Source organism: Acromyrmex echinatior, chromosome 5 (genome assembly GCF_024713525.1).
Source record: "Acromyrmex echinatior isolate Ae372 chromosome 5, ASM2471352v2, whole genome shotgun sequence".
Taxonomy (NCBI): domain Eukaryota; kingdom Metazoa; phylum Arthropoda; class Insecta; order Hymenoptera; family Formicidae; genus Acromyrmex; species Acromyrmex echinatior.
In genome coordinates this window covers 11159687-11186790 of record NC_141856.1, presented here as the reverse complement: position 1 = coordinate 11186790, position 27104 = coordinate 11159687, and the positions used below count along the sequence as shown (strand labels likewise).

Genomic DNA, 27104 nt, shown 5'->3' with positions numbered 1-27104 from the left:
GTTCCGTCATCAGTTATCTACAGTAGAACTGAGTTATTAGTGGATTAAATTTTTTTAAGAACTTTTTGCTATCAGAAATATTATTATAATATCGAATCGAATTCAGTCTTTGAAAAAAAAAAATTTTCTTCTTAAGATTATTTATCGTATTTTGTTTTTCATTTCAATATCTAAAGGATTAAAGTAAAAAAGCGTAAGTTTTTTTTGTTTCAAATCAAGATGTATTTTTCTCGTTAAACGAGTTTCTCTTTTATTTATCTTTCCTGAGTAATATCCAGCAAAAACTTGGCGTTTGTGAGATTATAAACATAAATAATCAAAAACGGATTTGCGAGTTTATATGTAGGATTTAATAAAACATTTCTATATGACATATATCTCAGTTTGTCGCATATTTCACAGGTTTCAGAATTATGAAATTATGTTTTTAAGGAAAAATTAAAAAGTAAAGCTAGTATCATTGTTGTGTATTACTTTTATTAACATTTAAACAAAAATATTGCAAAAGTATATTTTTTAAACTGATTTTATTGTAGCACTTAGTTTAGATTGATTTTAAGTACGGAAACTTTTCAAATAACAAGTTTCTTTAAAAAATCAATAACGAGTAACTGTAACTTGTTACTTTAAAAAAGTAACTTTCCATTCCCTGAAACTATAAATTAAAAACTAATTATAGTCTAATCGCACCTATAATATGCGCAAGTCGCGTAATCACTAATCGCATGCGATGAAGTGATAAGGTGGTGTCAAATGGAAAGAAAAGGTCGGCATAAATCCTAAATTTAACGCGGCATTCCGTATAATTATGATCGCACAAGCGGGAGGCCGGGAGCGAAGTAGCGAACCTAAATCCAATTTCGCGGATCAGGTGTAGCGCTGCACGGCTGCGCGGCTCAACACTCGTCAAGTCAACACTCGGTCGCAATCGGTTACCATCGGTATCGCTCGGCCGCGCTCGCGCGGCCACGTGACCGCGTAGCGAAACATGGCGCGCGGACTGGCCACGAAGATGGCTGCCGCGCGTTACGAAAGATCGAACGGTATATCACGGGGAAGTCGGTTCCCGATCGTCGATATAATCACCGCGCCGTCGTCCGCTCTTCGTAGTTGTCGAGCACGGTGGTGGCCGTCGACGCGATGGTATACGATATTAAGTGGATCATACCGAAACTACGGAACCCGTCCCGACTCTGGAACATCGCGAGCAGCATAACCTTCGCGGCGGTGGGCATTTTTTCGAAAATCATCATAGGTAAGAGCACATTGTCCCGCGTGCCGGCCCACGCGTGGAATTTATCAGCCTGATGACCCGAAAAAGTGGATCGCTCGAATGATACGGTTGACTGAGCAATTCCAAGTCGATTCCGTGTAACGTTAGCCTGGTAGGTAGGTAGGTGGTATGCGAGCGAATTTCCTCGTGCGTTTCGCATATAAGAGCCATTGCCATTGCTCGCTCGCGGCGATGTGCATGATGGTTAAATAAAAAGCAGACAACACCCAATACGGCATCTCGTCGCAATTGACATCGACGATGATCGTCGTTGTCGCGCGGAAATATCGAAGCATGGTCGTTTACCATCATGGCACGTATACCGCATCGTGGATAATGAAGGTTGCGCAGAAAATGTCGATGTTGTTATGGAGAAAAAAAATTGTCAGTGCATCTGTATACGAGTATACGATCGCGCGTGTGATACAATTACATGGATTGTGATATATGAGATGGTAGAAACAAATCTTCTTATCTGTTAACACTATTTTGCTGGGGAGAGAGAGAAAAAAAGAGATGAAAGTCTTATTGTATTATTAATCATGGATATTGTTGAATGGATCGTCTCATATAATATTCTCTACATATACTGTGTGTAATGTTGTAAATAAGTAGAGTTCTGAAAATAAGGCAGTCTTTATGCTTTTTGAATTTTCTTGAAATTAGCATGCGCATTGTATGACAATTCTATAAATTTTAGAAAACAATATATTTACGGTAAAACAGTATTTTAATATGTATTGAAATTTTTAAAACAAATATAAACAGTTGGAAAATTTGTTAAATTTAACATATTTTACGTGTCTCCTAAACGATCCAAATTTTTGTATTAATTTAATATAAAGATTAATATAAGCCTATTCTTTCTACTTGAATTTCTTTGCAGTTGATTTTTCTCTCTAATGTGAAAAAAAAGAGGAAAGATAAACCGTGTAAGAAGTTGACAAGAAGGTTATACATTAAAATGTAATACAAAAACATTACGTAAAAATTAATACAAAAAGTATGACATTTTGATAAGATTGAAAATAAATTGTAGAAGAATATTTTTTGCCAGTAAAATTAACATTTATATATTAATATATTAATGTATTAATGTATACCCTTTTTTTCAACTTTTTCCATTTTTCCTCTTTTTTTTTCATGTTAATATCAAGAAACATAAAATATACATTGATAATATGATGACATTATGTTAAATTAACATTCTAGAATTCTACGTTAAACATTCTACGTTAAAAATTCAACAATAAAATTTTAACAAGAATCGGTTTTAACACAAGTACAAAATACTTCTTACTTATATACATATAAGTTTTAAAATCAAATTTGCATTTGGAAATTAAATGATTGATATTATATATTATATAGTATATATTATATATTAAGTATAATACAATATTATATATTAAGTTACATTTTAGTTAAGTTACACATTTTAATTAAGTTGCAATATGATAATATACAATAAATTAATTAGTAATAATTCTATAAAAATTACGATCGGTGGGAATGAATATGAACAAAAAAATTATTTATATAAATTTTTAATTTTATTAAGTTAAATAACACTAAGTTTATTTCTGATTTTTTTTTCTTTTCTGATGTCAATACAAATAAGTTTATTTATTGATAACATTTTTACACGTCATTTAACTCTGATATCAATTTATGCCACAATAACATTGATTTTAATTTATAAGCGTGAGATATTCATATATTTTAATAAAATTTTACCAATTTATTTGAAAAATTATATCTTTTGTCAATATTTTTTTTTTACGTAAGTTTTGTGATTTTGCTCGCATTTTCTACATTATTTAGAAATAATTCTAGAAATAATTCGAATATTGTGATAATTTATGCATTTGTATAAACATTTCAATTTATATACATAGATCAAGATTAACCTGATTTCTCATTCGTTTTCTGACTTGCAATAATAGCTTTATGCAGTAATATTATATGTATATTTTAGGTAATTTATTACATGTATATTTTAATAACAAATAATCGTCGATCATTTTGTTGTGCATTTTTCTTAGGGTAATGGTTATGCTACATAAAAAAGCTTAAACAGTAAGATGTAAGTAGACAACTCAACGTTTTATATTTCCTACTGTTATTGTCTTATTGTGATTTGTTGATTCGCTTAGGAGAGACTGGAACTTATTAGCCGTTTTCACAATTTCGGCATTAGATTTTTTAAACAATTAATTATTATAATTAAAGTATACTAATATGAGAATAGAAAGACTCTTTTTCTATATTTTCGTACCAGTAATGATTCTATACGCTGTATAATTTTTTTGCAGTAATGAAATACGAACATGCTGCATTGCAACTTGCTCCGATATACATATCGATATAAAAAATAATTTACATATGTGTAAATTAATATCTATCAATATCTATTAATATCTATTTAAGTTGTCTTTATGATAAACTTTTAAATTTATCATTTTATTATATCAAATTATCATCGTCAAAATAACATGTCCTATATTACGAGACACTTTTTTAACTAATAATACATCACTTAGATTTTTCTCAAGCTGAAGGACATTAATACGAAATGCTCAAAAATTTATTTGCTTCCTCTTGAATTAGATTTTTTTCTTTTTCTATTGTTTGATTTAAATGAAACAGAAACGTATGGAAAAATACCTATGTTATAAAAGAAATATTTTGTGGTAATTTTTCCATTGTCTCTTTCGTCATAAATACATAAATGAAGCGCAATGCTAAAATTAGTCTCGGTCTCTCTTATTGTTTACTACTTTATATTTTTCATATGTCATATATAATCTTAGTTATTCATATCTCATATTTATCGATAAATCCGTTCATCTATTTCTGAGACTCTGTATCTATGACGCAAACTGTAAATGCGCATTTAAAAGCATTACTACATACATGTGCATTTAAAAGCACATTTATCGATACAAGTGAGATATGAATGCTAAAGTCTCATTTTTTTTTTACTGTAGCAAAGCATATTATTAACTATCATCAATTTTAAGCATAGCATTTATCATTATCTCTCTCTTTCTCGCTCTCTCTCCATCTTCCTTCCTTTGTGTGTTTATGCAACTTGAAGTTATCGTAAACAAAAATGAATAATTATAGACAATTACAGGTAGTGTCGAATCAACTTATGACATCAGACCATAAGAGGAGTATCAGATCACGAGTTGACAATTACGATTGACGGCTGCCCAGTTTTCTATTTCAGCCAATTACGATGGACTCGCTACATCGTGATTGGTTGAAGTAGAACCGGGCAATCGTCAATCGTAATCATCAATCTGTAATCTGTTACGGGCATTAAATAATAGAGAGAGAAATCGGAATACTTTTGAGAATGAGTCGTGTAGAGTATTTCGATAATGTGTGGCGAAAAAAATCTGATTCTTAAATTTCTCAAATTGATTAGGAGCGCGACATCGATTAAATCCCAATGACCTTTCGCGTGCTGCGTCAAGTCACAATTCAAAGGTCGACTTCTCGCTCCACTTCTCGCAACATCTCGGACTGCTATCGCGACACCGAATACCGCTCTCTATGGCATAATCTAACAAAGAATTTCTCTCTCTTTTGTATTCAAGAATGGCTGAACAAAACAACGGTGTACAACAAGCACATTATTGTGCGCGCCTTAGACCTCCGGCCGAAAAATGTTCCGCTCATTACCGTGTCGAATCATCACAGTTGCTTCGACGATCCGGGTATATGGGGTAAGAAAGTTTTTTTCTCCTTTACGTCGTTTGTTAAATGCCTTTCGGCATTGCGTATAATAACGTATCATCAGTTCCTCCCTCCCCCGCGTTCAGCCTCACGCGGGGCTAAGACTTTGCGTTGTGTACGGCTGATTTATCGTCTCGAGAAATTGAGAAAAATAAAATACCGCGTGTGCGGAACGTACGAATCATCCGGGATGTATAGTGCCGGCGGTCCACGTTCATTCTCCCGTCTAATAAAACGGTATGCTTCGAGGCACTCTTTACGATCCCGGGCCGCGCAGTTAGAGTCATCGCGGACGCAATGAAACGTAAGGACAAAATACATTGTCGCTTCATGACGATGTGGGACCAACCGGTTGTTGAAAGAGAAATCAAATAAAAATTCATTTTGACGTCGAAAGACATCATTTTTTAACTAAAATTACTGATAGCTTGTGCAACAGAGCACGAATAATTTTCTTTGAAATTACTTCACTGAAAAAAAAAATGATATTCCAACAATGTTATTTTAATCGAAAATAATCTTGTTAATTTAACAACAGTATTAACGAAACAAAATTTTATTAAAATTTTATTAAAACAAAGGCATTCGTTTCATTAATGCTATTGAATTAACAAAATTATTTTCTATTAAAATATGCTGTTGATGCATCATTTTTTTCAGTGTCGAATCGTAGGGATTTAAATTTTATGCACAGCAAAAGGCAGCATAGGCATCAGGAGCAGAGAATAAAATCTAGAGTCTAATCTATAACGTGTTCTTTACTCTGATGTCAATAAAGCAATAATATCTCGGGACCTGATATTAAATCGGGCAAACATAAGGTCTTTATCAGGATCCTATTTTAATTTCTAGTCGGGTTTTAAATGCATTTATCTCACACGTATGATTGTGCGCCAATTACTTTTGGACTTGCAATATAATCAACCTGAAACGATAGCATTTTAAACCTGTAAAGACATGCTAGCCACTAATCTAAGGCTAGCATCAAATCAGCGACGAAATTTAATTTGAAATTATTATTGTGAAATTATTAATATTATTTTAATGTGATCGTGTTGCAGGTCTGAAAATAATTGACGCGTAATCATATGTATATCTCAGACAAATGTATTTAAAATACATATAGGAATATTATTTCAACATCTAACTTTGACAGTAATTGATGCTTTTCTTATTTGATTTATATTTTTAGAGTGTATTCCTGTTGTCTGTGCTTCTTATTGTGAATAAGAATTTTAATCTCGCTAATACAAGACATTAACTGACGATAAATAATGGGGATAAGATGATTAACTACGAGAATTGATCCAACGTGAATGAAGAACAATGACGATAAGTGCCCATTAGTTGACAATGAGATACAGTAAGCATGAATATCTGCGTCATTCGTTTATCGATGCTCCCGTTTATCGTATGTTCTTCGTTCTTTCTTCCTTGTATCTTTGTTCTTCAGTTCATTGTGTCCCTGATATTTAATTATGTGCCGATAATAATTAAAAGCAATTTTTTTTCTATATATTTAAAAAAATTTTTTTTTAAGACAAATGTTAGTTTTTTATAATCGACATCCTCATGTGCGTTTTGTCTCTCTTTTGAGACGTGTTTTTCTTTCTCAGAACGACGCCGATATGCGATCGCGAATGAAAGAATTTAAGACAGAAAAATCTCTGAACTCATTTAGCGACCCTGGACTTCAGACACTCGTGGAGCCGACGTAAGGTACGATGGTCGCTCGCCGCGCATGACATTTGTTTCACGAATGTCTGGCATTCCTACTTTTTCATGCTCGGCAAGTGCATACCCATCGTCCGAGGAGACGGCGTATATCAGGAAGCTGTGGATTTCTGCATCGAAAGGTTGGCTCTTGGCGAGTGGGTGCATGTCTTCCCCGAGGGAAAAGTCAATATGTTTAAGGAAGAGATAAGGTTTGTACTTGAATTACTTTTACAATCTTCTGTTCTGAGATTAGATAACGTGATCTACGCATACTGTCTATAAAGTTTATTCCGTCACCATATATATTTTAATGCAATTAAAATGCAAAAACGTTTATAATTTGTAAATTACATTTTTGCAACTTCAAGTCGATTATAGAAGATAAAAATTGAACTTATTTTTTAATAACAGTAGATTATTAAATTAAATGTTATCTTTCTATAAAGCTCTATATGCACGAAAAGTGAGGTGGTGTACAGATGAGCGTTTTGTAGAAATTAATCCAGAAGTAGTCATCTGATTTTTTTTAATATTTTGTGTGGTGTTTAAAAAATTCGGATTAATCAAAATTTTCTAAAAAAAGTAAGTAGAAATCAAACAAATATTAAATAGAACAAGTATCGTTAATAAGTAACTTATTATGACAGTATTTATAATAAAATAAAGGTTTTAATTAATATAACGCTTTTTTATTACACATTTTCGATGGAATTGCACATTTAAAAATTCATAAAGAGTAATTATAAAAAAAAGAAATAAAGAAAAAAAAACATGTTAAATAACATACAAATATTTTACAATTTACTTTTTCTTATCGCTATAAAAATACCTTTCTTATTTTCATGTTAATAATAATACTATAGTCACACGCAGTGAAGATATACAATCGATGATACTGTTTAGGTTGAAATGGGGCGTGGGTAGATTAATATTAGAATCACCCATCACGCCTATCGTAATTCCTATCTGTCATCTCGGTATGGATGAAGTACTTCCCAACGAACCGCCGTATATGCTTAAAGTGGGAAAAAGAGTTACCATGAATTACGGTGAGCCCATAGACTTCAGCGGATTGCTGACCGAATTGCGGGAATCAAAAGCAAGCGAGATGGATGCGCGAAAAGCGATAACTGATCGTATTCAGCAAGAGCTTTCCAGGTAATGCTATAATTATATCTAATGTTTCGAACTATTGAATAATGCTCGATGGAACGAGGAAAGTGAAAAAAATATTTAAACATTTTCAGATTGAAAGCAACAACCGAAAAGCTTCATGTTAAGTTATGACGAAGATTATGCCTTTTTCGTCATCCCTCCGTCTAGCCTTAATTTGCCAAAAATATAAAGAGAAATTGATATCAACAAAAGTGAGATTGTATGTAAACATAAATTCGTATGAAATTAATTTTTTTTTTAATGCGTACTTTGTAATAATATAGTAGTATTTTTGACAATACTGAGTAATATAAGTATCAATTGTATTAGAAGTTCTGCGAATTATGACGTTTATATCGTCTTTTAAATTATTCCTCGTAACTCTTCGAGAGATCACTTGATACGCCTACACAAAATACATCTATAAAGTTATGCACTTGCTTCCGCAATTTTATATATTTTTCTATTCATATAAATTGAGAGCTGTTTAAGTGATTTATTGAAATCTCTTCACGAGATTTAGTTTTCGTTTAATTAATTTCAAGTATAAACTATTAGTAAATTTTATTTGATTTTTATTAGTTTCATTATATAGATATTTAATTTCTATATTATAAACAGTGATGAACGAATTTTTTAATAAAAAAAAAGTTGATTGCAATTTCATCAGAAATTTCTAGCGGAGGAGTGTATGAGCTTATACATTTTGCTAATATATTCCTAATATTAGATGTAGTAAAAAGAAATCCATTATTTTTCCAATAGATGGTTTTAATAATCTGTTACAATTAGTAATCTGTATCTCGTCTACGCATGATACAGATTACTAAAGCCATCTATTGGAAAAATAATGGATTTCTTTTTACTATACCTAATATATTCTCGAGGAGTTATATATTTTATGAGTAATGTCTTGTATAATATCTATAATCCAGAATTTATAAATATCTGTATACAGATTTATAAATATCTATATATAGGATGTCCTACTTCTCGCGCGTAAAAATAGGATTTCTTGTATATTACATATGTACATAGTATGAATAATTATAACATTATTATGGTTTTACGATGATTATCAATAAAAGTTTTGATAGTACAAGCGAGGACTATGTAATGCAACCGAAGTCTAATAACGTAACTGTAAAAATCATGCCAGTATCATCCATCATTTTATTTTCGAAAATCTAAGGTGTTATTATTAACGTGAATAAAGCACACTATTATTGATTAATTATATGTTTCTCACTCTCATTACAAGCCAATTCGTGCCAATTAATCAATTTATATTCGTTTTTTGTTAGGAGACTCGTAATAGACATTCACATTTGCAATTAAACAAACAAGTGTTATAATTAATGCACAGCGCAAAAGATTCGTCTACCTCTCGTAAGTTGTAATATGTTGTAATTTTAAAATTTGCATAAAAACTTATTTGAAAAGCATGAATATAGATGCAGTATGGAAATAATTTTTACTACTTCGTTGAAGAAAAAAATCAATATATTTGTTCGTTGATGATGCATGATAGTTTTTTTTAAATATTTATTACGATATATTAAGTCGTTACAACAGCTGTTATTATGACAATCGCATATCTATGTACGCTCCTGTATGTGTGCGTATATACACAATGTTGAATACATATACTTTTATACTATACACACGGACTGCTATCAAAATTTTTGGGGTTATTCGAACGTGATAAATTTATATATGTATCATATACATGTTGAATATATCATTAAGTATTAAAATATCGTTTTTCTCTAGCATCTGAAATAAAAACTTGTGTTTGTTTTATCGTTCTTCACATTTTTCTTAACGTGAAGTAAACGTAAAATTTTTGTTCCCTTCCCTAGAATACGTAAAGTTTTTACACCATTTCTGCATGCTATATACACTATCTGTTTACAAACGTGTAAGGCAATGACTTTGCAAAGGGTAATCTAAAGTAATACATAAAAATCATGCCAATTATAAGGGATTCTCAAAGAGTTCGTTGATCATCGATTCTGAAGATTTTATTACTATATGCATAAACATAATTTAAAAGAATAGTATTTTTGTTCACCGACAAACTCTAATATCTATCGTTCTCCGTCTTTTTTCAAAAAATATTTATATTGTCAAATATATTGATATAGATACTGGTGACGTCAAGATATTTTTTGCAAGATTTTGTTGAACCTAAAATTTCATAATTTCATAATAAGATTACAAGAGCTTATTTTACACTGTTGAGTGTATGTAGACTTTTGGAAGCTGATATAATTACTAGTAGATCCTGTGAAGAGTAGAGATAAATATATAATCCTAACATATATTTCCATCTTATTATTTATATGCCTTTTGAATTATCATTGTTGCTATCAGAAACCGATTCACGTAATCAATTACCATGTACATCTAAGACAGTGATAAATATATTAAAAGGTGTGATTATATATTACAGATTTCATTATAATATCCACAAATTGATTATACAGGACATACACTTAACTGTTGTCGATATATATATATAGAAATAGATAGATGCTATGGATTACATAACTGCTGATATCATATAATCTATCAATACGAAGACCGCAAATCCCTTGGCACGTTTTTAATTTATAAAACTGGACATTCCAGTCTTACGAGCGATACAAAAGCGGCGTACGATCCTCGTATTGTATCGTACGAACACGAACGAGAACTATGTATTTATATATATTATGTATAGCATAAACTTTGAATAGACAGAACAGTAGATGAGTATAACGAGAGAAAATTTACTTAATATACATACTATCACCCCATTGTATCACTGCCTTTTATTTTCTTTTATATTAAAAAAATTTGATATATATATATATATATAGAAAGAGAAAAATAAGCCTTGGTTAACAATATAAAATCGATCGCGAAACTTGGCCCGCGTTAAACAAGATATGTTATAAAATTTTATGGTGCTATCAACTGTATAATAACAGGGAGATATGTTAGACTAGAAAATGGAATTTCTCGAATAATTATATCGCGAATGTATATTCTTGACTTACAGTCGAGCAGTCATAAAAATGTCAATCAAAATAAATCTAAAAATGTTTCAAATTGCTCCCAGCATAATTACTGTACGCATATTCCATAAATTAGATATACAATTATATACTGCTATTATATCATACAAATTTTTTCTAATCACACAATCTTTCTATTTCTAGCGTATATGGAAAGAATATGATACGAAACGACTTGTAAAAATGACAAATTTTCCAAAGCAATTGATATTTTGATTGGTTGTTCTGTACGTTTAGGCTCGTTTTTGGACGGCAGATCTAATACAAACGAAGTAAGCGCTGTATTATATTTCGTCAAAACTTAGAATAGGCCAAACGGGATAATCTAACATCGCTCATATACATATATATCACAAATTTAATATAGTACTCTTAATATAATTACTTTAAGCTAAACTCTTGTTTATATAGCGAGCATCAATAAATAAGATATCGAAATTTTAAAAATTCATAAAATGTATGCAAGTGTCGCGATCGAAGAGAAATAATATTCAGTTCTATTAGGTGTCACAAGAAGCACGATACAGTTATCATTCAAACAACCTTTCAATCCATCATAATAATCTACAGGTACGTTATCTTGTCCTAATTAAGCAAGGGAAGTTCTTTGTTCGACATTGCACAGCAATCACGCCAGATTTGAAATAGATTTGTCTGACTTTTTCTTTTATATATCTAATGTTTCTAACGATGTCCATTTGTAATCCTTCGCAGTCTCGTCTTGTCAAAATTGCAAATACTTCCAAGTAAAGCAGCACGATCATTTGATGATTTTGATACACTATTCGATGCACCACCGGATGCTTCATGTGGCGGTGGTAACGAAGGTGGTGGTGGTGGTGGTGGTGGTGGTGGAATACCTTTACCAGGAACTGCACTTGTTTGCGTAACTTCCACAGAACCTTAGTAAAAAACATTTTTAATGATAGACTTTTCATAGAGATTTACATATACATTTCATTCTAAGAAATTCAACAAAAAAACTGTCTAATTCGTCTCTTTAGAGATGTAAGGTATATAACTAATCAGACCTCTGACAAGTATATAGATATTATAAAAACAACATCAAAAGATCTAAAAAGAATTTGCACAAGATAAGCTAAGGGTGTAATTACAAAATAGTTATTACAAAAAATATATTTTACAATGGAAAACAATGCAAAGCAATGATGAGGAAAAATCTTATAAAGTGAAAATAAGGATAAATGTGAAAATTCGTTAAGACGTTAAGAAGACCTGAAAGCTCGAATGACCTACGTGAAAGGAATGACCTCAGCTTGATGACTACACGCCATCAACTTTTGTGTCCAGCTAATCAAGAGATGTAAAAACGTAAATGTCAATTAGCATTGACGATAGTAGCAAGGAGAAGCATTATAATGACTTACGAAGTGATGGAGGAGTCAACGTTCCAACGCTGGTAGCCGTGGAAGTACTTGTGGGACTGTCCGAACGTTCTGGACTCTTACCATTTATTTGCTTTGTTCCGTTTGTACCTAGCTGCGAGGAAAAACGTTGTTCTTGCGCCAATTTCTGTTCCTTTTTCTATAGGAAAAGAATATGAGATTGTACTTCGATCAATCATAATTTTTCATTCTGAATTCCTTTTTGTTTATACTCACCAGTTTATGTTTTCGTTTCTTCATTTCTTCTTCTGAACTCATCATTTCTTGAACCTTAACGAGCCTCTTTTGATGTCGAGCAACTTTCTGTTCATCGCGCAGTCGTTGTTCAGCTTTGTTTACAGCTTCTTGTAAAGCCTCTTTTAAATGATTGCTCAGTTTAAAGTACGGCTTTTCCACAGTACCAATTGCCAACGCAGCGCGCCTCGCTGATTCGAAGAATGGATGTTCCAACAACCGTACTACTGTTGGTAGATCCTGTTTCAAAGCTTCCGGTGATAAGATGACCTCTAGCAAATTTTTTAAATTCGTTTCGCACTGCGGTAAATCGGAACACGTGGCCTCCAAAAGTGGTCGTCCGAACGTCATTTCATATAAAACATGTCCAAATGAATATACATCAACCTGAGTCTGTTAAATAAAACATATGAATTAATAAATGCAAGAAAACATCCAAAAAGAATATCTTTGAAGATTGAAAAATTCATGTATTCTTTTGCTCTTTTACTTTTAATTGTTGCCATTAGGTATAGAATAACATATACCGTGGCGTGCAATTTGCGCCTTTGCACCACGTAAGGCCGATAAAATGCCGGCAATCCTAGGAGTCCATTTTCTATATCCAATAATTTAGCGCATCTTGGTGTTAAAAGGACATTGCCAGTGTGTAAATGTCCGTAAGGTAATCCTTTTTCATGAAGAAATCCTAGAGCTTCTAATATCTACAAATCATATTATACATCAAACCGAGTAATCTCAAAATTATCTCATTATAATATATTTTTGTGTGCAATAATTATTAACCTGATAACCGTACGTAGCAATTTCTTGTATTGTTAATGCTTTTATTTGTTTTGGATTTCCATATTTCTTTATAAATGGCTGTTTAGGCTTAGTGATACATAAAACGTCACGCAATGTGCCCGCCGAATAAAAATTTCTTATCATTAGTGCCCCATTATCTGTAACATGCTGGTGTACTATTGGTTCGATGTAAGTATGTCGTAGAGAGCCTAGGGTCTTGAAAACCCCTTGTATATCTTTATCTTGTAAATGCTTATCAGGGCCAAACTCGACCCAAGCTAGTAGAAGTTCTTGTTTCGGGTTCTGACGATTTTTCACTGTATAATAATGTTTCCTCAATCGCCATCCCATATCAGGAATGGGCTTACATACTTCGAAATTGGCATCGCTTCGTAATGCTAATGACACTTGTTGTAGTGCGATTTCTAGAAAAAATAAATAATTTTCACATTTTGCGCATTTGCTTTTAAATAAATTATACATCTTAATGTTGAAAAAAATTCCTTCATATAATATGTAAGACAATTTTAATTAAATCATCCCACTGAATAACATTGGTCGCGTTCAGCAAAATGTTTATTTTACAATTAAAATTTTTCTTCGTTGAGGTAGGACTATATGATCTAAAAATTCAATTCAATCAGTGTAAAGCACTAACTAAACGCTGACTTTGCTGAATATGGTCAATGCACTCTGTATCTTTATGTTTAATCTCTTTATAATACTTAGTAAACATAGATATAACTGCTATATAATATATACATATATTTATAACATATATGAATATTTTTCTATATTATACAGCAATTATATTTGATGTTTGTTAAGCAACTTCACAATAATCTTTTTAATCTTCAGAAACAATCAATCACTTACCATGTAATGGTGCAGTATAATTCTCAGGGTCTAAAAACTTCTTTGTGGAAAGTGAAGATGCCAGTATAGGATTCATTAGTATTAAGTTTAAATAATTCTGTAATAAAAGGCAGATTATCTTCTACTTATTGTATTGCACAAACATAGTAAAAGTGAGCATGCTGTATCGAGATGAACCTGCAGTGCTATTTGTCGCTGAGCTATAAAGTCTGGCTCCATGTTACCAATAATCCTTTTTGGTGGTAGTGGCAGATCGAAGCCAGATATGGATAAAGCTGTATTGAGTTGTACGAAGTCATTGTAACGTCTGCTTACTCTCCAAAATCTTTCGGGAAGTGGACCTCTTTGTGTTTTGATTACGTATTCCTGGATATACAAATCACAGTTCTTAGCATGTGTCTAATAATTCGGTGCAAAGTGGAACTATACACAATAAAAAAAAATGATCGAAGCTTAAAAACATAACACTACAGTTTACTGTGCAACTGAGGAGGCTGTGAGCCAAGTAATATATATATATATTCATATAAGTATATATACTCATATATAAAAAACAAAAATGTCACCATGATAAAATATGATTATTATAATCTTAACAGGCTGAATGCTCCTTTCAATGTAAATTAACTTTAATCTCGGTTTAATTTACTTTGTATTGTCTTCTAGTTCTAAGAATTAGAACTTAGAAGTAGAAATTGAATTCTTAGAACTAGAAAATACAAAGTAAGTGAAACTGAAATTAAAATTAATACAATGAAAATAGACACAGGGGAAAATTCCTTTTAACAATAGTTTCATTTAAATGAGGCAAACAAATCGAGATGATTACAGGATAAACTGAGAAGGGAAGGGAGGGAGGGAGGGGGGAGAGAGAGAGAGAGACGGATAAAAAGGGAAAAGAGGGAGGGAAAGAGATGTAGATAAAGAGAAAGAGGAAGCGAAATACCGGAGCACATACCGTATGTCCATCGATGGTCCTAGCATTTTCGATGACGCTCGTCAGCTGCTCCGTATCATCTAACAGCACTTTATTCGTGTATCTCTTCTCGAATAAAGCCATTGATCATTAGTCCGACGTGAGGCAGGGCCCGTACGGGGCCAATTGCGTTTGTCTCTCGCACAATTTCCGCGCGTCGCCATACATGACGCGCTTCTGCTTCATTTCAGCATCGGGCAAACGCACGACAACGACGGCGACAGTGACGGCGACGGCGACGGCGGCACCACTTATCGCGGGATACTTTCAATGTCAACGCTTTGCAACACAACACCACGCAATGTACCAAGCACGTAGCAGGGGAGGACTGTGTCAGACTCTCTCTCTCTCTCTCTCTCTCTCTCTCTCTATCTCTCTCTATCTATCTATCCTCCCCCTTTCTTGACTCGTCGCGATAACACCTCAACGGCGCGGCGCAATCCGGAGCTAACCGTGTCGCATCGTCGCGAAACCGAGTCCCGACGACGCTTCACGAGTCACTCGTCACTAGTGTGACGTCACCAGTCTTATGACAGGTGGATTCTTAGGCCAGTATTCCAATCAGTCCTTGTATTTGAGATTATTTAAAGTACAGTCTAGCTTTTAGAGCGGTATTCACAGTCCGTTCTTATTTTAAGATCGTCTTAAGTGTCTTGAAGTGCTAATGTAGTCCTCTAATAGGCTTATGACATCTTAAGACTCTACTTAAGACATTCTCGAATGGTCTTAAAATAAGAAGGGACTATTATGAATGTCAGTCTTAGGAAACGATAATAACATCCACAATTTCTGTTTTGTTGTATGCGCACTAATGTATCAAGATAAAAAGCGCATTTTTTGACACTTTAGGTCTGTTTTCTGTGGCTGGATAAGTGTATGGATAACTACACTTTTGGAACTTAAAGTGAGATAAGTATATTTTGATATTTGGCGAAAACGAGAAAGAGAATTCTAGTGCAGTCTAGTGCAAGAAAAACAGCCTCAATCAAAGATTGAATTGGACTATTGAATTATCACCTTTAAATCAATTGCGCAGTCGTGTCGTCTTTAAATATGGGACGCACATCTAGAATATCTGTGCGCTGTGACTGTTGATCGAAAAAAAGATTCGAAGCTTCATTCTGGTCGATTAAATTTAACGTTGCGTAACACTATATATTTCTCAAACCACACATTCAAATCTCTTCCTCATTCCTTTCGGATCCGCAGCTGTAAAGTAGCTGTAACCTGAAAACTATTCCGCGCACAACAGCAGGTAGTCGCGGTGCGAGGAGGTACAAGTGCAGTTGCTGGCTGGTGTGCGGGGTGCGGGTGCAATGTAGTGCAGCTGAACGAGTGTGCGGAAATTGGCGGAAATCAACGGAGATCGTGCGTGTTCTTCTATCTTCCTGGGATGAATCTTAATGGATCTTCATCCTTATTGGGACGAAGTGTCACGGTTTGCTGATTGTTTGAACTCGTTCGTCTGTTCGATAATTTCCGACGTGTAACGCCATTGGTCGGCTAAAGCTAAGAATCAGTGCGGCTGCAGTGATAACCTCGGTGGCTGCGTTAACTTCTCACGCTTCAATATCGAGGTCGGCGACGACGGCGACATCGGCAACGCGAAGCCAGGACGGGAGTCCGCAATATGTAACCGGACTCGGAGTACGCTTGTGTTATTCGTATTCTTCTTGATGCACTGCGCGTGGCTGAACGACTATTCTACGTTAAACCTGTGTGATGATCTCCGTGACGGTGACGGTCAGCGAGTCGCAGTCGAAGCCGAGACTCCGAGGCGTCGGTAAGATCTTCCCGATTTGTTGACGAAGGCGAGGAGAAAATGACGGAAAGCTTGATAAACGAGTGGCTAGCGGACTGCAAGGATGTCGCGCCGTCGGAGCTGCACATGTTCGCTAGAACGCTTTCGGAGGACAATGAGATCGTACGGGCGCTTTATATGCTCCTGGAGGAGCGCACCAAGTACAGTGAGGTATAATACAAATGCCCGGAGAACATTCTCCGTTTACACGGGGAATTTTAGCCAGAATATTGCCTGCTAATTTCCTAACGATTATATTTGATATCGAGCTTTCTATTTTAGCTACATTGACAGTTTTAGATAAATCATATTATGTATTTATTTAGAAAAAAAATAGTTATATAATCATTGATAGATTGAGAGAGAAAGATGCACATATAAATCTTTAAAGATTTGTTATAAATTATAAGTTATAATTAATTAAATATATTACCTGGAAACAATTTGTTTGATATCATACTTTTTATGGCTGTAGTGACGGTTTTAGTGACTCATACATTGTGTATTTATTTAGAAAAAGAAATAGCCATAATCATTCATAAAATATAGAGAGAAAAAGATATGTACATATGAGTAATTAAAGATGTATTATTAGGTGTTGAAATTAATTCGTAGCGTTTTACAAGTGATGGGAAGTACTTTCATTAATGTATTTTTTAATGCTCATGTGAAATAAATAACATTCTTTCATTAAAAACGCTATGAATTAATTCCAACACCTAATATAATTAGTTAATTAGTTATTTGTATTTCTTGGAAACAAAATTATGCTTTGATATCAAACTTTCTATTATTGTTTCGATAGTCTTAGATGAATCACATTGTATATTTATTCAGAATAAAGCTATATACTCATTGACACAATGAAAAAGAAAGATATATGAGTCATTAAAGATCTATTATAATCTATTAATTAGCATTACTTGTAAATAATGTTAGAATATGTCAACAATTTCGAATTTATTAAAAGCACACATTACTTTGATTATATAAAATAAAATCAGACATTTTTTTTTAATCCTAAATTATTGTTACAGTTAATGGACGAAGTATGTAACCAGTTGTATAACTTTTATCGATCTCGAGAAATAGAGTTACAAAGGTTCACCCTACAATTTCTACCAACGCTGATATATATTTATTTAAATTCTGCTGCACATGGTGATATTAAGGTAAGATTGTACTTTTATTGAAAATAAGAATATAATGTTGTCTTAAAAGTGTCTTGGCAAAATAAAGAACGTAGAATTAATTCTAACTAATATTTTTGTTTCTCATTTGTTGCTAAAAAATTGCCGAAAAAAAATTTGTTATTCTGTAAGTTTTCTTAAAAAATGATGTTTCGCTAAAGAAAGATTAATGCCCATTTCTACCAACGTAGATTAATTTTAATCTCGGTTCAACTTACTAAAGAAGATAAAGAATAAATCAGCAGAACATTAAAAAAAATTGTATGTTATATTTGTTATATGTATATTGTTTCACTAATTCTCCTTTAGCAGAACATAATTTTTTAAGAAAACTTACAGAGCAATAAATTTTTTTCTTTGGCAACTTCTAGCATACAAATAAATCACAAATAAAAATATTAGTTAGAATTGCTTCTGCTCACTTTATTCTGCAAACTTATAAAACGTAATATAATATATTGTCTCAATAAAAAAATAATGTCTCAATGCCGGCTTATTGTGTCATTTGTCAATCATGTTTTACATTATCATGGTATATAATTGATATTTAAACAGATTTATGTAATCCAAAGAACGTGTAATTCATATGACAAATAAATTTATATTTTGTATTACATTGTTACAATAAATTACATTGTATTGTCATAGAATTAAATATAAGAAAAAATTATTAAAATCTATAACTTCGTAATTCTATAACTAAATGGTAATACAAAATATTAATTTATTTGTCATATATAATAAATTACATGATAGATAAATCAATAGTTTGTATTATATGGTATATACATACGTTATATATATAGAATTACAAAGTCATTGTATAGATTTTGATAATCTTTTCTTGTATTTCTTATATTATTAGGTGTTGGAATTAATTCGTAGCGTTTTACAAGTGATGGGAAGTACTTTCATTAATGTATTTTTTAATGCTCATGTGAAATAAATAACATTCTTTCATTAAAAAACGCTACGAATTAATTCCAACACCTAATATAATTTTAAAACAACTATTATATCAAGTTCTAACACTATATTTATTAATAATATCTAATTTCCAGAGTTGTCGCTCCCTTGAAACTCTGTTAATTGGATTATATAATCTAGAAGTGGTCGATAAATCAGGACAACAAAAAGCAATCTCATTTAGATTACCATCCCTTGCTATGCTATCTATATATCATGAGGTATGTTGGCACATATTTTTATTTGATATAAATATTTAAAAATGATAATATAAAATGATGTTTTTGTATATGTATATATATATATATATATAAGAGAGTAATCATTGAAGATATATTTTATGTGAATAAATACTCAGTAAGACTTTGGTTCAGATTACACTTCTAGAAGCTTACAATTAAGCTAAACTACGAGTTTCAGATTACACTTCTTAAAGCGTTAGCACTTTGGTTAGATGTTATTGGACATATATTAAGTATATCATTTAAAGTGAATTTAACTGACACCAAGTTCAAAATTGCATCTCAGCAAAATATCATTTTACCGAATGTTAGCTTACTATAAAGGAATAGCATTGAATGGAATTGAGCAAGATCTTACTGTAATTTGTAATTTAATAATTAATATTTAATATCATATATTTAATTTATATTAATGATATTGTTAAAGAAAATTCTACGAAGAAAAAAAGTATTAATTGCCAAATTATTTTACATTTATTATAGATTTCATAGTTATTTAATATAATGTATTTTTTTAAACAGCCTGCAAGTCTAGCACCAGCCTCACTAACAGAAAGCGCCGTACGTCGTTTTGAAGAGTGTAACTCGAAACTTGTGAGCTGGGGTCCATTGCAACAAGTAGAAACATTAAATGCACAAAATAGATTGAAAGTTATGACAGCCTTACTTTTTATTTATAATCAACAACTTGGATATATAAATAAATTTGCTCTAGAACAATTGTGCAAGGTTGCAACAAAGTAAGTTCGACTGTCTTTCTTAACTGTATGAAAGTTGTTTATTTTCGATTGCAATGTATTTTTTTTCTATTACAGACTTGTTACTCAAGGATTTATGAAATCAGGACATCATCAACGTTCCTCATATGGCAGTGAGTCTAGCTTTGTTCCAAAGCTTTTACCACGTATACCAGTATCCAGCCAATTCCTCTTGGAATTCTTGCATGCTGTATATTTTGCCATGTATGTAATGTATGCATTTTGCGAATTTAATAGCGTTTTAATCTGTTATCTATATATTTATTATTACATATTTTAATTACTAAATACATCGATTCTGGCGAGCATAGCATTACGGTGAACTAATTTGCTAGCATTGCATCTTATATAAACATATATGTATTTTTTTTTCTCTATAATACATGAATAATATTCTTATTTGTAGGTATAACGAATGTTGGTATGTAGGAACTCAAGCTATAGAAGATATTCATAACAGAGCATATTATGAAACATATCCAAATGTAATGTTAGTTACCAATGCTATACGCAATTCTGCCAGTTCTGGAGCACCAGGTAATTGTTATTATAGAAACAAGCATATAATACATGTATTATTTATTTAAGTTAAATATGTTGCATAAAAATATTTTATAATCCTTTTTATCCTTTGGTCATTTAGGTCAACCGAGCGATGGACCAATTGGAATTAGTGTTGCATTATCCCCAGCAACTACTACACCAACCATTTCGAAGTCTATGATCACAAATGCTTCCTTTCGTACTAAGAAATTACCAGGTATGTTTTTATATTGTGTTTATATATATTATAAATTATTAATCTTTTTACGACGACATATAAAAAGTAAATGTAGAGAAGAAAGAAATATTAACGAAGATTATAAATTGTAATCATTTTAAGAAAATATATGAATATTGTGATTTTTTAAATTATCTAAATTTATTTCACGAAGATAATATATTTATGTTCATTTCTATTCATATTTTTATTTGGCACTAATAAAAAATTTATGTCTTATATTCAAACGTAAATCAAATCGTAATTACGAGGTTTGTTCCAGAAGTATCCGATCTCTGCGTATATCCTTGGACATCTTTTTGTGGAAAACACATATTTAGTATTTAGGGAGAAGTATTCTTACTAAGTGGCACGATCCAACAGCTATTCAGTCGACAACGATACGCAATTGTATGAGCGTCGCAAACTCCGAACATCGTATTTCACTTGCTCATTCATCTCATTTTATTCAGGATTTTTTCAATTTTATCAAATAACTAGAAATTACATGACTATATCTAGACTGTACGGGGGTTGGCGAAGTTAGACAATGTGTTTAGTAAAAAAATCTTAAATCAGGTGAGATCAATGAGCAGATGAAATGCAATGCTCGGAATTTTCAATGCTCACACAATTGCATACCTTTGCCGATTCAAGCTGTTGAGTTGTGCCACTTAATGGAGACATTCCTCCTAAATACTAGAGATATCTTCTAAATACTACATGCCTGTTTTCCACGAGAGAGAGAGAGAGAGAGAGAGAGAGAGAGAGAGAGAGAGAGAGAGAGAGAAAGAGAGAGAGAGAGAGAGAGAGAGAGAGAGAGAGAGAGAGAGAGAAAATGCCCAAAGATATATACAAAGATCGAATACTTTTGGGACAGACCTCGTATTGCGTTTTACACAAGTTTGTATATTGATGAATATTTCTGGTGAATGAAGGTGCCAAACTACTAACAATATTAACATTACAGCTATATTTTCCATTCAAATAGCTAACACATATAAATAAAATTATAATTGTGTGTTTGAATATTAGTTATCCTTTTTTACACAACCCTGATATATACAACAAACATAAATAATACACAAGCGGATACATATGCATGGACATGAATGTGTCGAGTACGAGTACTTTAGGTCCAAGCTTGCATGTGATCCTCTAAGTTTTATGAAATTATTGCTGAATTGAAAACGTCTTGTTTCATGAATGAATAGTTGTCCAAACAATATTGATACAATAACTGCACACATTTTCGGAAAAATCACGTATAATGTACTATTCATGTTTTCCCCTCATCTGTATTGTTTGATTTCCTTAATAACTCGTAAATCATAAAAAATACGTATATAATATATTATTATATATAATAATAAATAATAATATGTGAAAATGTTGAATCAAGTTCGCACATTATAAAATTTTAAAATATGTATAAGTTAGAGAGTAATATAAAAAGTCCAAACAAATGTGGATTGCGCGTCTATGTCATTAGACGATCTGGATGAGAAGTTATTTGCGGTCGAATTGAGCAATTGTCAAGCCGAGAAACAACAGCGACCGGCAGTATCGGGCAGCCACAAACGTCGTCCATGGCATTGGAAGCATGCACTTCCAAATTCGGTCGATAAAAAGGATACAGGCGCAGGGAAGACGCAGTCTTCCTCCTCATTGGAAAATTCTAGACGTGGAAGTATATGCAGCAGCAGCCAAAGCTCACCAATAAAGTCCTCTCCTAAAAAGAGCAAAGATCAGCAATCAAAGAAAACATCTATTGACGATATTAGTCAGAAAACTAGAAAAGATAGTAACGTAATGTGCGACTCCACTTTTTCCGACGATAGATTGGCAGCTAATGCTCATCTATATAGCTTATTAGAGGAACAGGCTCTGGGAGAGATCATTCGTGAATCGGTGGAAAATGTATATACAGAAGGCAACAGTAGATCAATGTATTATTGTGCCACTGCCACACTGTCGTCAAACACATGGTATTATCACTCCAGTTACAACACTGTAGGATGGCGTAAAATCTCATCACGCTATAATTCTTCATCAAACTTACAATTATATTTTAATTTGGTATACACTAGCGCACACGCAGGAATGAGTTGTTGATTTATAATAATTCATGTGATCGTGGATGTATTCCTTTCAGAAATACCACTCCCAGCTATAATGAGACATACGCATAAAACAAAATCTAAACAGAAACCAGCGCATGACTGGAAAACATGCATGTCGACATGGCACATTTATCTTCCCGCACCAAAAATTTCAAGTATATTGCTCGACTAGAAAATGTATTCGATGTTCCTTTCCTATTTTATCTGTTTCTCTGTATACATTTGAGTATTATTTTTGCAATTTATTCCTTTCTTTTTTATTCTGATTTTTTGCATTGCATATATTCTCTATATCTAATGTTACATAATATTTTCTACACAACCTACATATTCCTTAAATGTTTTAAATCCACTTATTTACAATATGTCTATAGTTGTCTATGTATTATTAACTTATAATTAATAGAAAAAAAATAAATGTGATATTGGTTTACACATTTTATAATACAAAATATCTCTTGTTATCTTTGTTAAGGAAAAAATTTTTCATTCTATGCATATGCACAGTGCAATTAATATGCTATTTAAATGTTCTATTTTATTTTAATTTCTAGGCGAACATAAACAAATTGTATCTATAGTATACACATTTTAAATGTGTAATTTAAATGAATCATTATGTATATGTGTTTCCTTGCCTCTAAGATGCTTGTTAACTTTAATATTGCTTTTATTATTGTCAATTCCAACTCGACGATAAAAGTTTCTTTTCTTATAATACAGAAACCATTTTTTTTTGTCTTCAGATGACATACCAATACAAGTTATAAAAGATGACACTACCGGAGAGGGTAAAGGTAACCTGGTGTCAATCATGGAGGAATCAGAATCAACTGAGCCGAATCGTATTGGTTCCATGAGACAATCAAAGGATCAAAAGACTGCTTCGAAGATTACTAATTTCCCTGTACTCGGGAAAAAACCTAAAGAAAAAGAAGGGAAGGTAACAAAAAATGCTCACATCGGATCCGAAAAGGAGAAGAAACTCAGCTCTCAGGCGACATCGAAGGAGAGTATTAAAGGGAGTTTATCAATGTTAAATAGTGAACAGCAAGCAGAAATTGACGCAAATGTCAATGGATGTGCGATTCGAAAGAAAAATAATGTAGAAAATAATGCGATCATAATAGATCCAAATATAGCGTTGATTGATGGCGAGAGACTGGCGTTAAGTAGAGAGACTGATGTTACCGATGGTAATAATATGGAAAATTCTATTAATTTAAGAGCACACAATGAAACAGAGTCCATTGGTTCTTCTATTCAAATCAGCTCTGTTTAATGACGATAAAAACTCTATAAAAATGTTACATAAAAATAATAATAATGGGTTGAAGTTATTAAACAAATAAGCCATTTTCTTCCATCTAACAAAATCTTATTAAATCCATGTATAATGTATACACGTTGCCTTTTCCTAGAATTATTTAAGATCACACTATTTTCTCAACAATGTATATTACCACTACATTGTGCGATACTTATAAGGATCGTATATTTTTTTGACACGTAGCAATTTTAGTCAGTTCATTATTCTATTGATCTCCATGATAAACATAAAAATGGGAGAGGGAACAATATGAACTAAAGATACATGGTTGTTTCGTTAAGTGTTTTATGCATATTGGTATATATTGACTAATTTTTGTAACGAAATCTATAATTTATTTCATATATTTTATAAATATACGTCGTCATACAATTGTAATACCTTTTTATCCAGATACAGTTATCGAACTTTACTTCTAGAGATTATAGATCATTACAATTCGGGAAAATAAGTATTATCATAATGCAATACATATGGATATATATATATTTGTGTTTAACCCAGATGTGTGCCTTCATGTAGTTGTAGCATATCTTTCTTTATGATTCCAAATATATAAGTAATAAATTTGTATCGGAAGATACATTCTAATTGTCATAAATGCAACGTAAAACGAAGAGTAGAGGTGAAACGAGGAAATGGAGTATTTAAAACAAAGCTATGGTGTCACTTAACACTTTGAGGGCTGCACTTTTCAGAAAAAAATTGCTCTTGCCGCCGTATAATGACGAAAAACTACTGGCTATCGGTACTTTTTGTAACCTTTATTAAAAATTGGAGGCATTGATTCTTCATCATTGTTGTCTGATACCTGATCGCTAACGTTTGATAGATTATCAGCGTACTCGTAAATTTCACACATTTTTAAGGGTATTTTCTTTAAGTTTATAAATATAACTTTTTTGATCTATGATATATATACCATTTATTAATATAACTATATAGTGTATATATATTAACTATAATATATATATATATCATACCTTTCGCAACAATCAATGCCAGCTAATAATCGCTAAGGCCTGTTACATAATAGAGTCGTAAACCATAAAAAATTAACCAGTCATAGTCGATTATTTTTCTCACATTCGATTGAGATTGATCAATTTCTTATAGCTTATGATTTGCAATCCTATTGTGTAAGTTCTACAATGGGTGTTTTAAGCTTTAAACCGTAAGAAATTGACCAAATAATCGAATGCGAGTAGAATAATTCATTGTGATTCGTCCATTCCTTATGGCTTAAGATTTAAAAATCTATTGTAGATCCAGGATTAAACGCTGACTCAATAAATTCACGTATATGACAAGTCGGCCGTCAAAATGTTAATTATAAACAACATGAATAGGTACCTATATACAGAGTATCAAGCATATCTGGGTTGAATAATAGACACCTGCTATTAATTTTTTCATAATTGTTCCAATAATATTAAAGAAGATGACGAATTATTTGTTTTTGCAAATAGTAACATATATATATATATATATTAATATAATTATATGTATATACGATATATATGTAATTGTTGAAAATAATTACGAAATTCAGATGTAAAGAAAGATTTTATTCTCACGTGAATGTTGATCACCTACGTTGAAAATGGTCAACTATCAGAAAAATACGTTATGTAATATGTCTGTGCATAAAAAAATGGGAATTTATTAGTAGTAAGTATGTCTTTTTCAATGAACTTCAAGTTCCACTTAATTTTACATTTTATTATACGGCTTCCATGATTTATGACTCGGCCAAGACGCGATCTTTTCGTGTAAGATCGCAACTCTTTAAACTTCTAATTCTAAATTTAATATATTTGATTAGTAACATGAATGACAAGTAGCAAAAAGAGAATCACGTTTTTCAAGCGCAATACGAATTTTTATCTAAATAAAAAGAATTAAAAATATTTTTACAAATTAATGTGTGTCCAAAACACATGTATAAAAAGATATTAATCTATCTTTAGAGTCTTCAAAGTCTTGCTTTATTTTGTATGTCTATGCGCATTTCTTTTTAAACGAGATGTACAAATATAGACGTAAAGTTGGCGAATGAAAGAGAGGTGCGCCAAAGATTGCAGTACGCTATGCTACTTCATGTGATATTTAATTCTCCCTTTACAATTTTTTTCCCTGAAGAGAAACTAATTTCATAAATTTCTTCAAAGGATACTATGATCAATTCCTACTTCTTTATGCACGTGAAATTTTGTGAATTCACACAGTGTTGTATTAAACTATTAATGTGTAAATATTATAAAAACTAATTGTGTATAGAGACGAGAGAAGAAAGTTTAATTCAAATATAAAAGAATCTTAATATATCGTGAATTGCATTTGTTAAAAATAGGTCGAAATATTTCGAACTATGAAACAATATATCATGAATGAAACGGAGTCAATGCTTGTTTGAAGGTCAATAATTAATTATTTTGTGGCCTATATTGTATTAATTAAAGTATAAATATGGATTGTAAAAATACATTGAAGTTATTTGTGGAAAAGTTGATATGGCAACAATAAAAATAAGTGCCACTACTTTATTCAAGATTCTTTACAATGATTTCTTTTATTCGATAGAACTGGAGAATCCTTTAAAACTGCATGTTCCTAATACACATGTCTAATTATTTTCATGCAAGAACATTACCTCCTACGTTTATCTTTGTATTATTTAAATAAAACTGTTTTAAAAACGTT

The 27104-nt window shown here is 31.9% G+C and overlaps 3 protein-coding genes across 7 annotated transcripts; 2 read left to right on the top strand and 1 right to left on the bottom strand.

Annotated features, from left to right (window-relative positions):
- Positions 1 to 969: 969 nt before the first annotated feature.
- Taz (tafazzin, phospholipid-lysophospholipid transacylase) lies at positions 970 to 8993 on the top strand. Its single transcript, XM_011068533.2, has 5 exons — positions 970 to 1255; positions 4882 to 5010; positions 6702 to 6945; positions 7640 to 7894; positions 7984 to 8993. Exons 1-5 carry the CDS (start codon positions 1141 to 1143, stop codon positions 8021 to 8023), a joined length of 783 nt encoding a protein of 260 aa, XP_011066835.1. The 5' UTR covers positions 970 to 1140; the 3' UTR covers positions 8024 to 8993.
- Positions 8994 to 9376: 383 nt separating this feature from the next.
- Positions 9377 to 16222, bottom strand: LOC105153595 (PX domain-containing protein kinase-like protein). 3 transcript variants are annotated; one of them, XM_087406109.1, is made up of 9 exons: positions 16076 to 16222; positions 15214 to 15774; positions 14433 to 14621; positions 14256 to 14352; positions 13380 to 13804; positions 13121 to 13297; positions 12576 to 12986; positions 12342 to 12498; positions 9377 to 11855 (listed from the first exon to the last, which is right to left on the bottom strand). In XM_087406109.1, the coding sequence occupies exons 2-9, from the start codon at positions 15313 to 15315 to the stop codon at positions 11638 to 11640; spliced, it is 1776 nt and encodes a 591-aa protein (XP_087262235.1). In that variant the 5' UTR covers positions 15316 to 15774; positions 16076 to 16222; the 3' UTR covers positions 9377 to 11637. The 3 variants fall into 3 exon arrangements, with proteins under 3 accessions (XP_087262235.1, XP_087262236.1, XP_011066832.1); XM_011068530.2 differs by lacking the exon at positions 16076 to 16222 and adding an exon at positions 12211 to 12264 and having other exon boundaries at positions 11613 to 11855; positions 15214 to 15715; XM_087406110.1 differs by lacking the exons at positions 15214 to 15774; positions 16076 to 16222 and having other exon boundaries at positions 14437 to 14575.
- A 341-nt stretch (positions 16223 to 16563) lies between these two features.
- On the top strand, positions 16564 to 27104 carry Hyccin (PI4KA lipid kinase complex subunit hyccin). Of its 3 annotated transcripts, none has more exons than XM_087406113.1 (9): positions 16564 to 17203; positions 18070 to 18204; positions 19284 to 19409; positions 19953 to 20170; positions 20246 to 20392; positions 20595 to 20725; positions 20832 to 20948; positions 22441 to 22868; positions 23818 to 24008. In XM_087406113.1, the coding sequence occupies exons 1-9, from the start codon at positions 17054 to 17056 to the stop codon at positions 23839 to 23841; spliced, it is 1476 nt and encodes a 491-aa protein (XP_087262239.1). In that variant the 5' UTR covers positions 16564 to 17053; the 3' UTR covers positions 23842 to 24008. The 3 variants fall into 3 exon arrangements, with proteins under 3 accessions (XP_087262239.1, XP_087262238.1, XP_011066833.1); XM_087406112.1 differs by having other exon boundaries at positions 22441 to 22936; XM_011068531.2 differs by lacking the exon at positions 22441 to 22868 and having other exon boundaries at positions 23818 to 27104.

What these genes read in the sequence shown, in the direction of transcription:
- Hyccin (XM_011068531.2), top strand. Translation starts at nt 17,054, where the DNA reads ATGACGGAAAGCTTGATAAACGAGTGGCTAGCGGACTGCAAGGATGTC. An exon ending in TGCTATCTATATATCATGAG is followed by an intron (nt 19,410 to 19,952) that starts GTATGTTGGCAC and finishes TTTTTTAAACAG; the next exon opens with CCTGCAAGTCTAGCACCAGC. An exon ending in TGCCAGTTCTGGAGCACCAG is followed by an intron (nt 20,726 to 20,831) that starts GTAATTGTTATT and finishes TTGGTCATTTAG; the next exon opens with GTCAACCGAGCGATGGACCA.
- Taz (XM_011068533.2), top strand. Translation starts at nt 1,141, where the DNA reads ATGGTATACGATATTAAGTGGATCATACCGAAACTACGGAACCCGTCC. An exon ending in CGACGATCCGGGTATATGGG is followed by an intron (nt 5,011 to 6,701) that starts GTAAGAAAGTTT and finishes GAACTCATTTAG; the next exon opens with CGACCCTGGACTTCAGACAC. An exon ending in ATGTTTAAGGAAGAGATAAG is followed by an intron (nt 6,946 to 7,639) that starts GTTTGTACTTGA and finishes GATACTGTTTAG; the next exon opens with GTTGAAATGGGGCGTGGGTA.
- LOC105153595 (XM_087406109.1), bottom strand. Translation starts at nt 15,315, where the DNA reads ATGGCTTTATTCGAGAAGAGATACACGAATAAAGTGCTGTTAGATGAT. An exon ending in TTATACTGCACCATTACATG is followed by an intron (nt 13,805 to 14,255) that starts GTAAGTGATTGA and finishes TATTTTTTCTAG; the next exon opens with AAATCGCACTACAACAAGTG. An exon ending in TTGCTACGTACGGTTATCAG is followed by an intron (nt 13,298 to 13,379) that starts GTTAATAATTAT and finishes TATGATTTGTAG; the next exon opens with ATATTAGAAGCTCTAGGATT.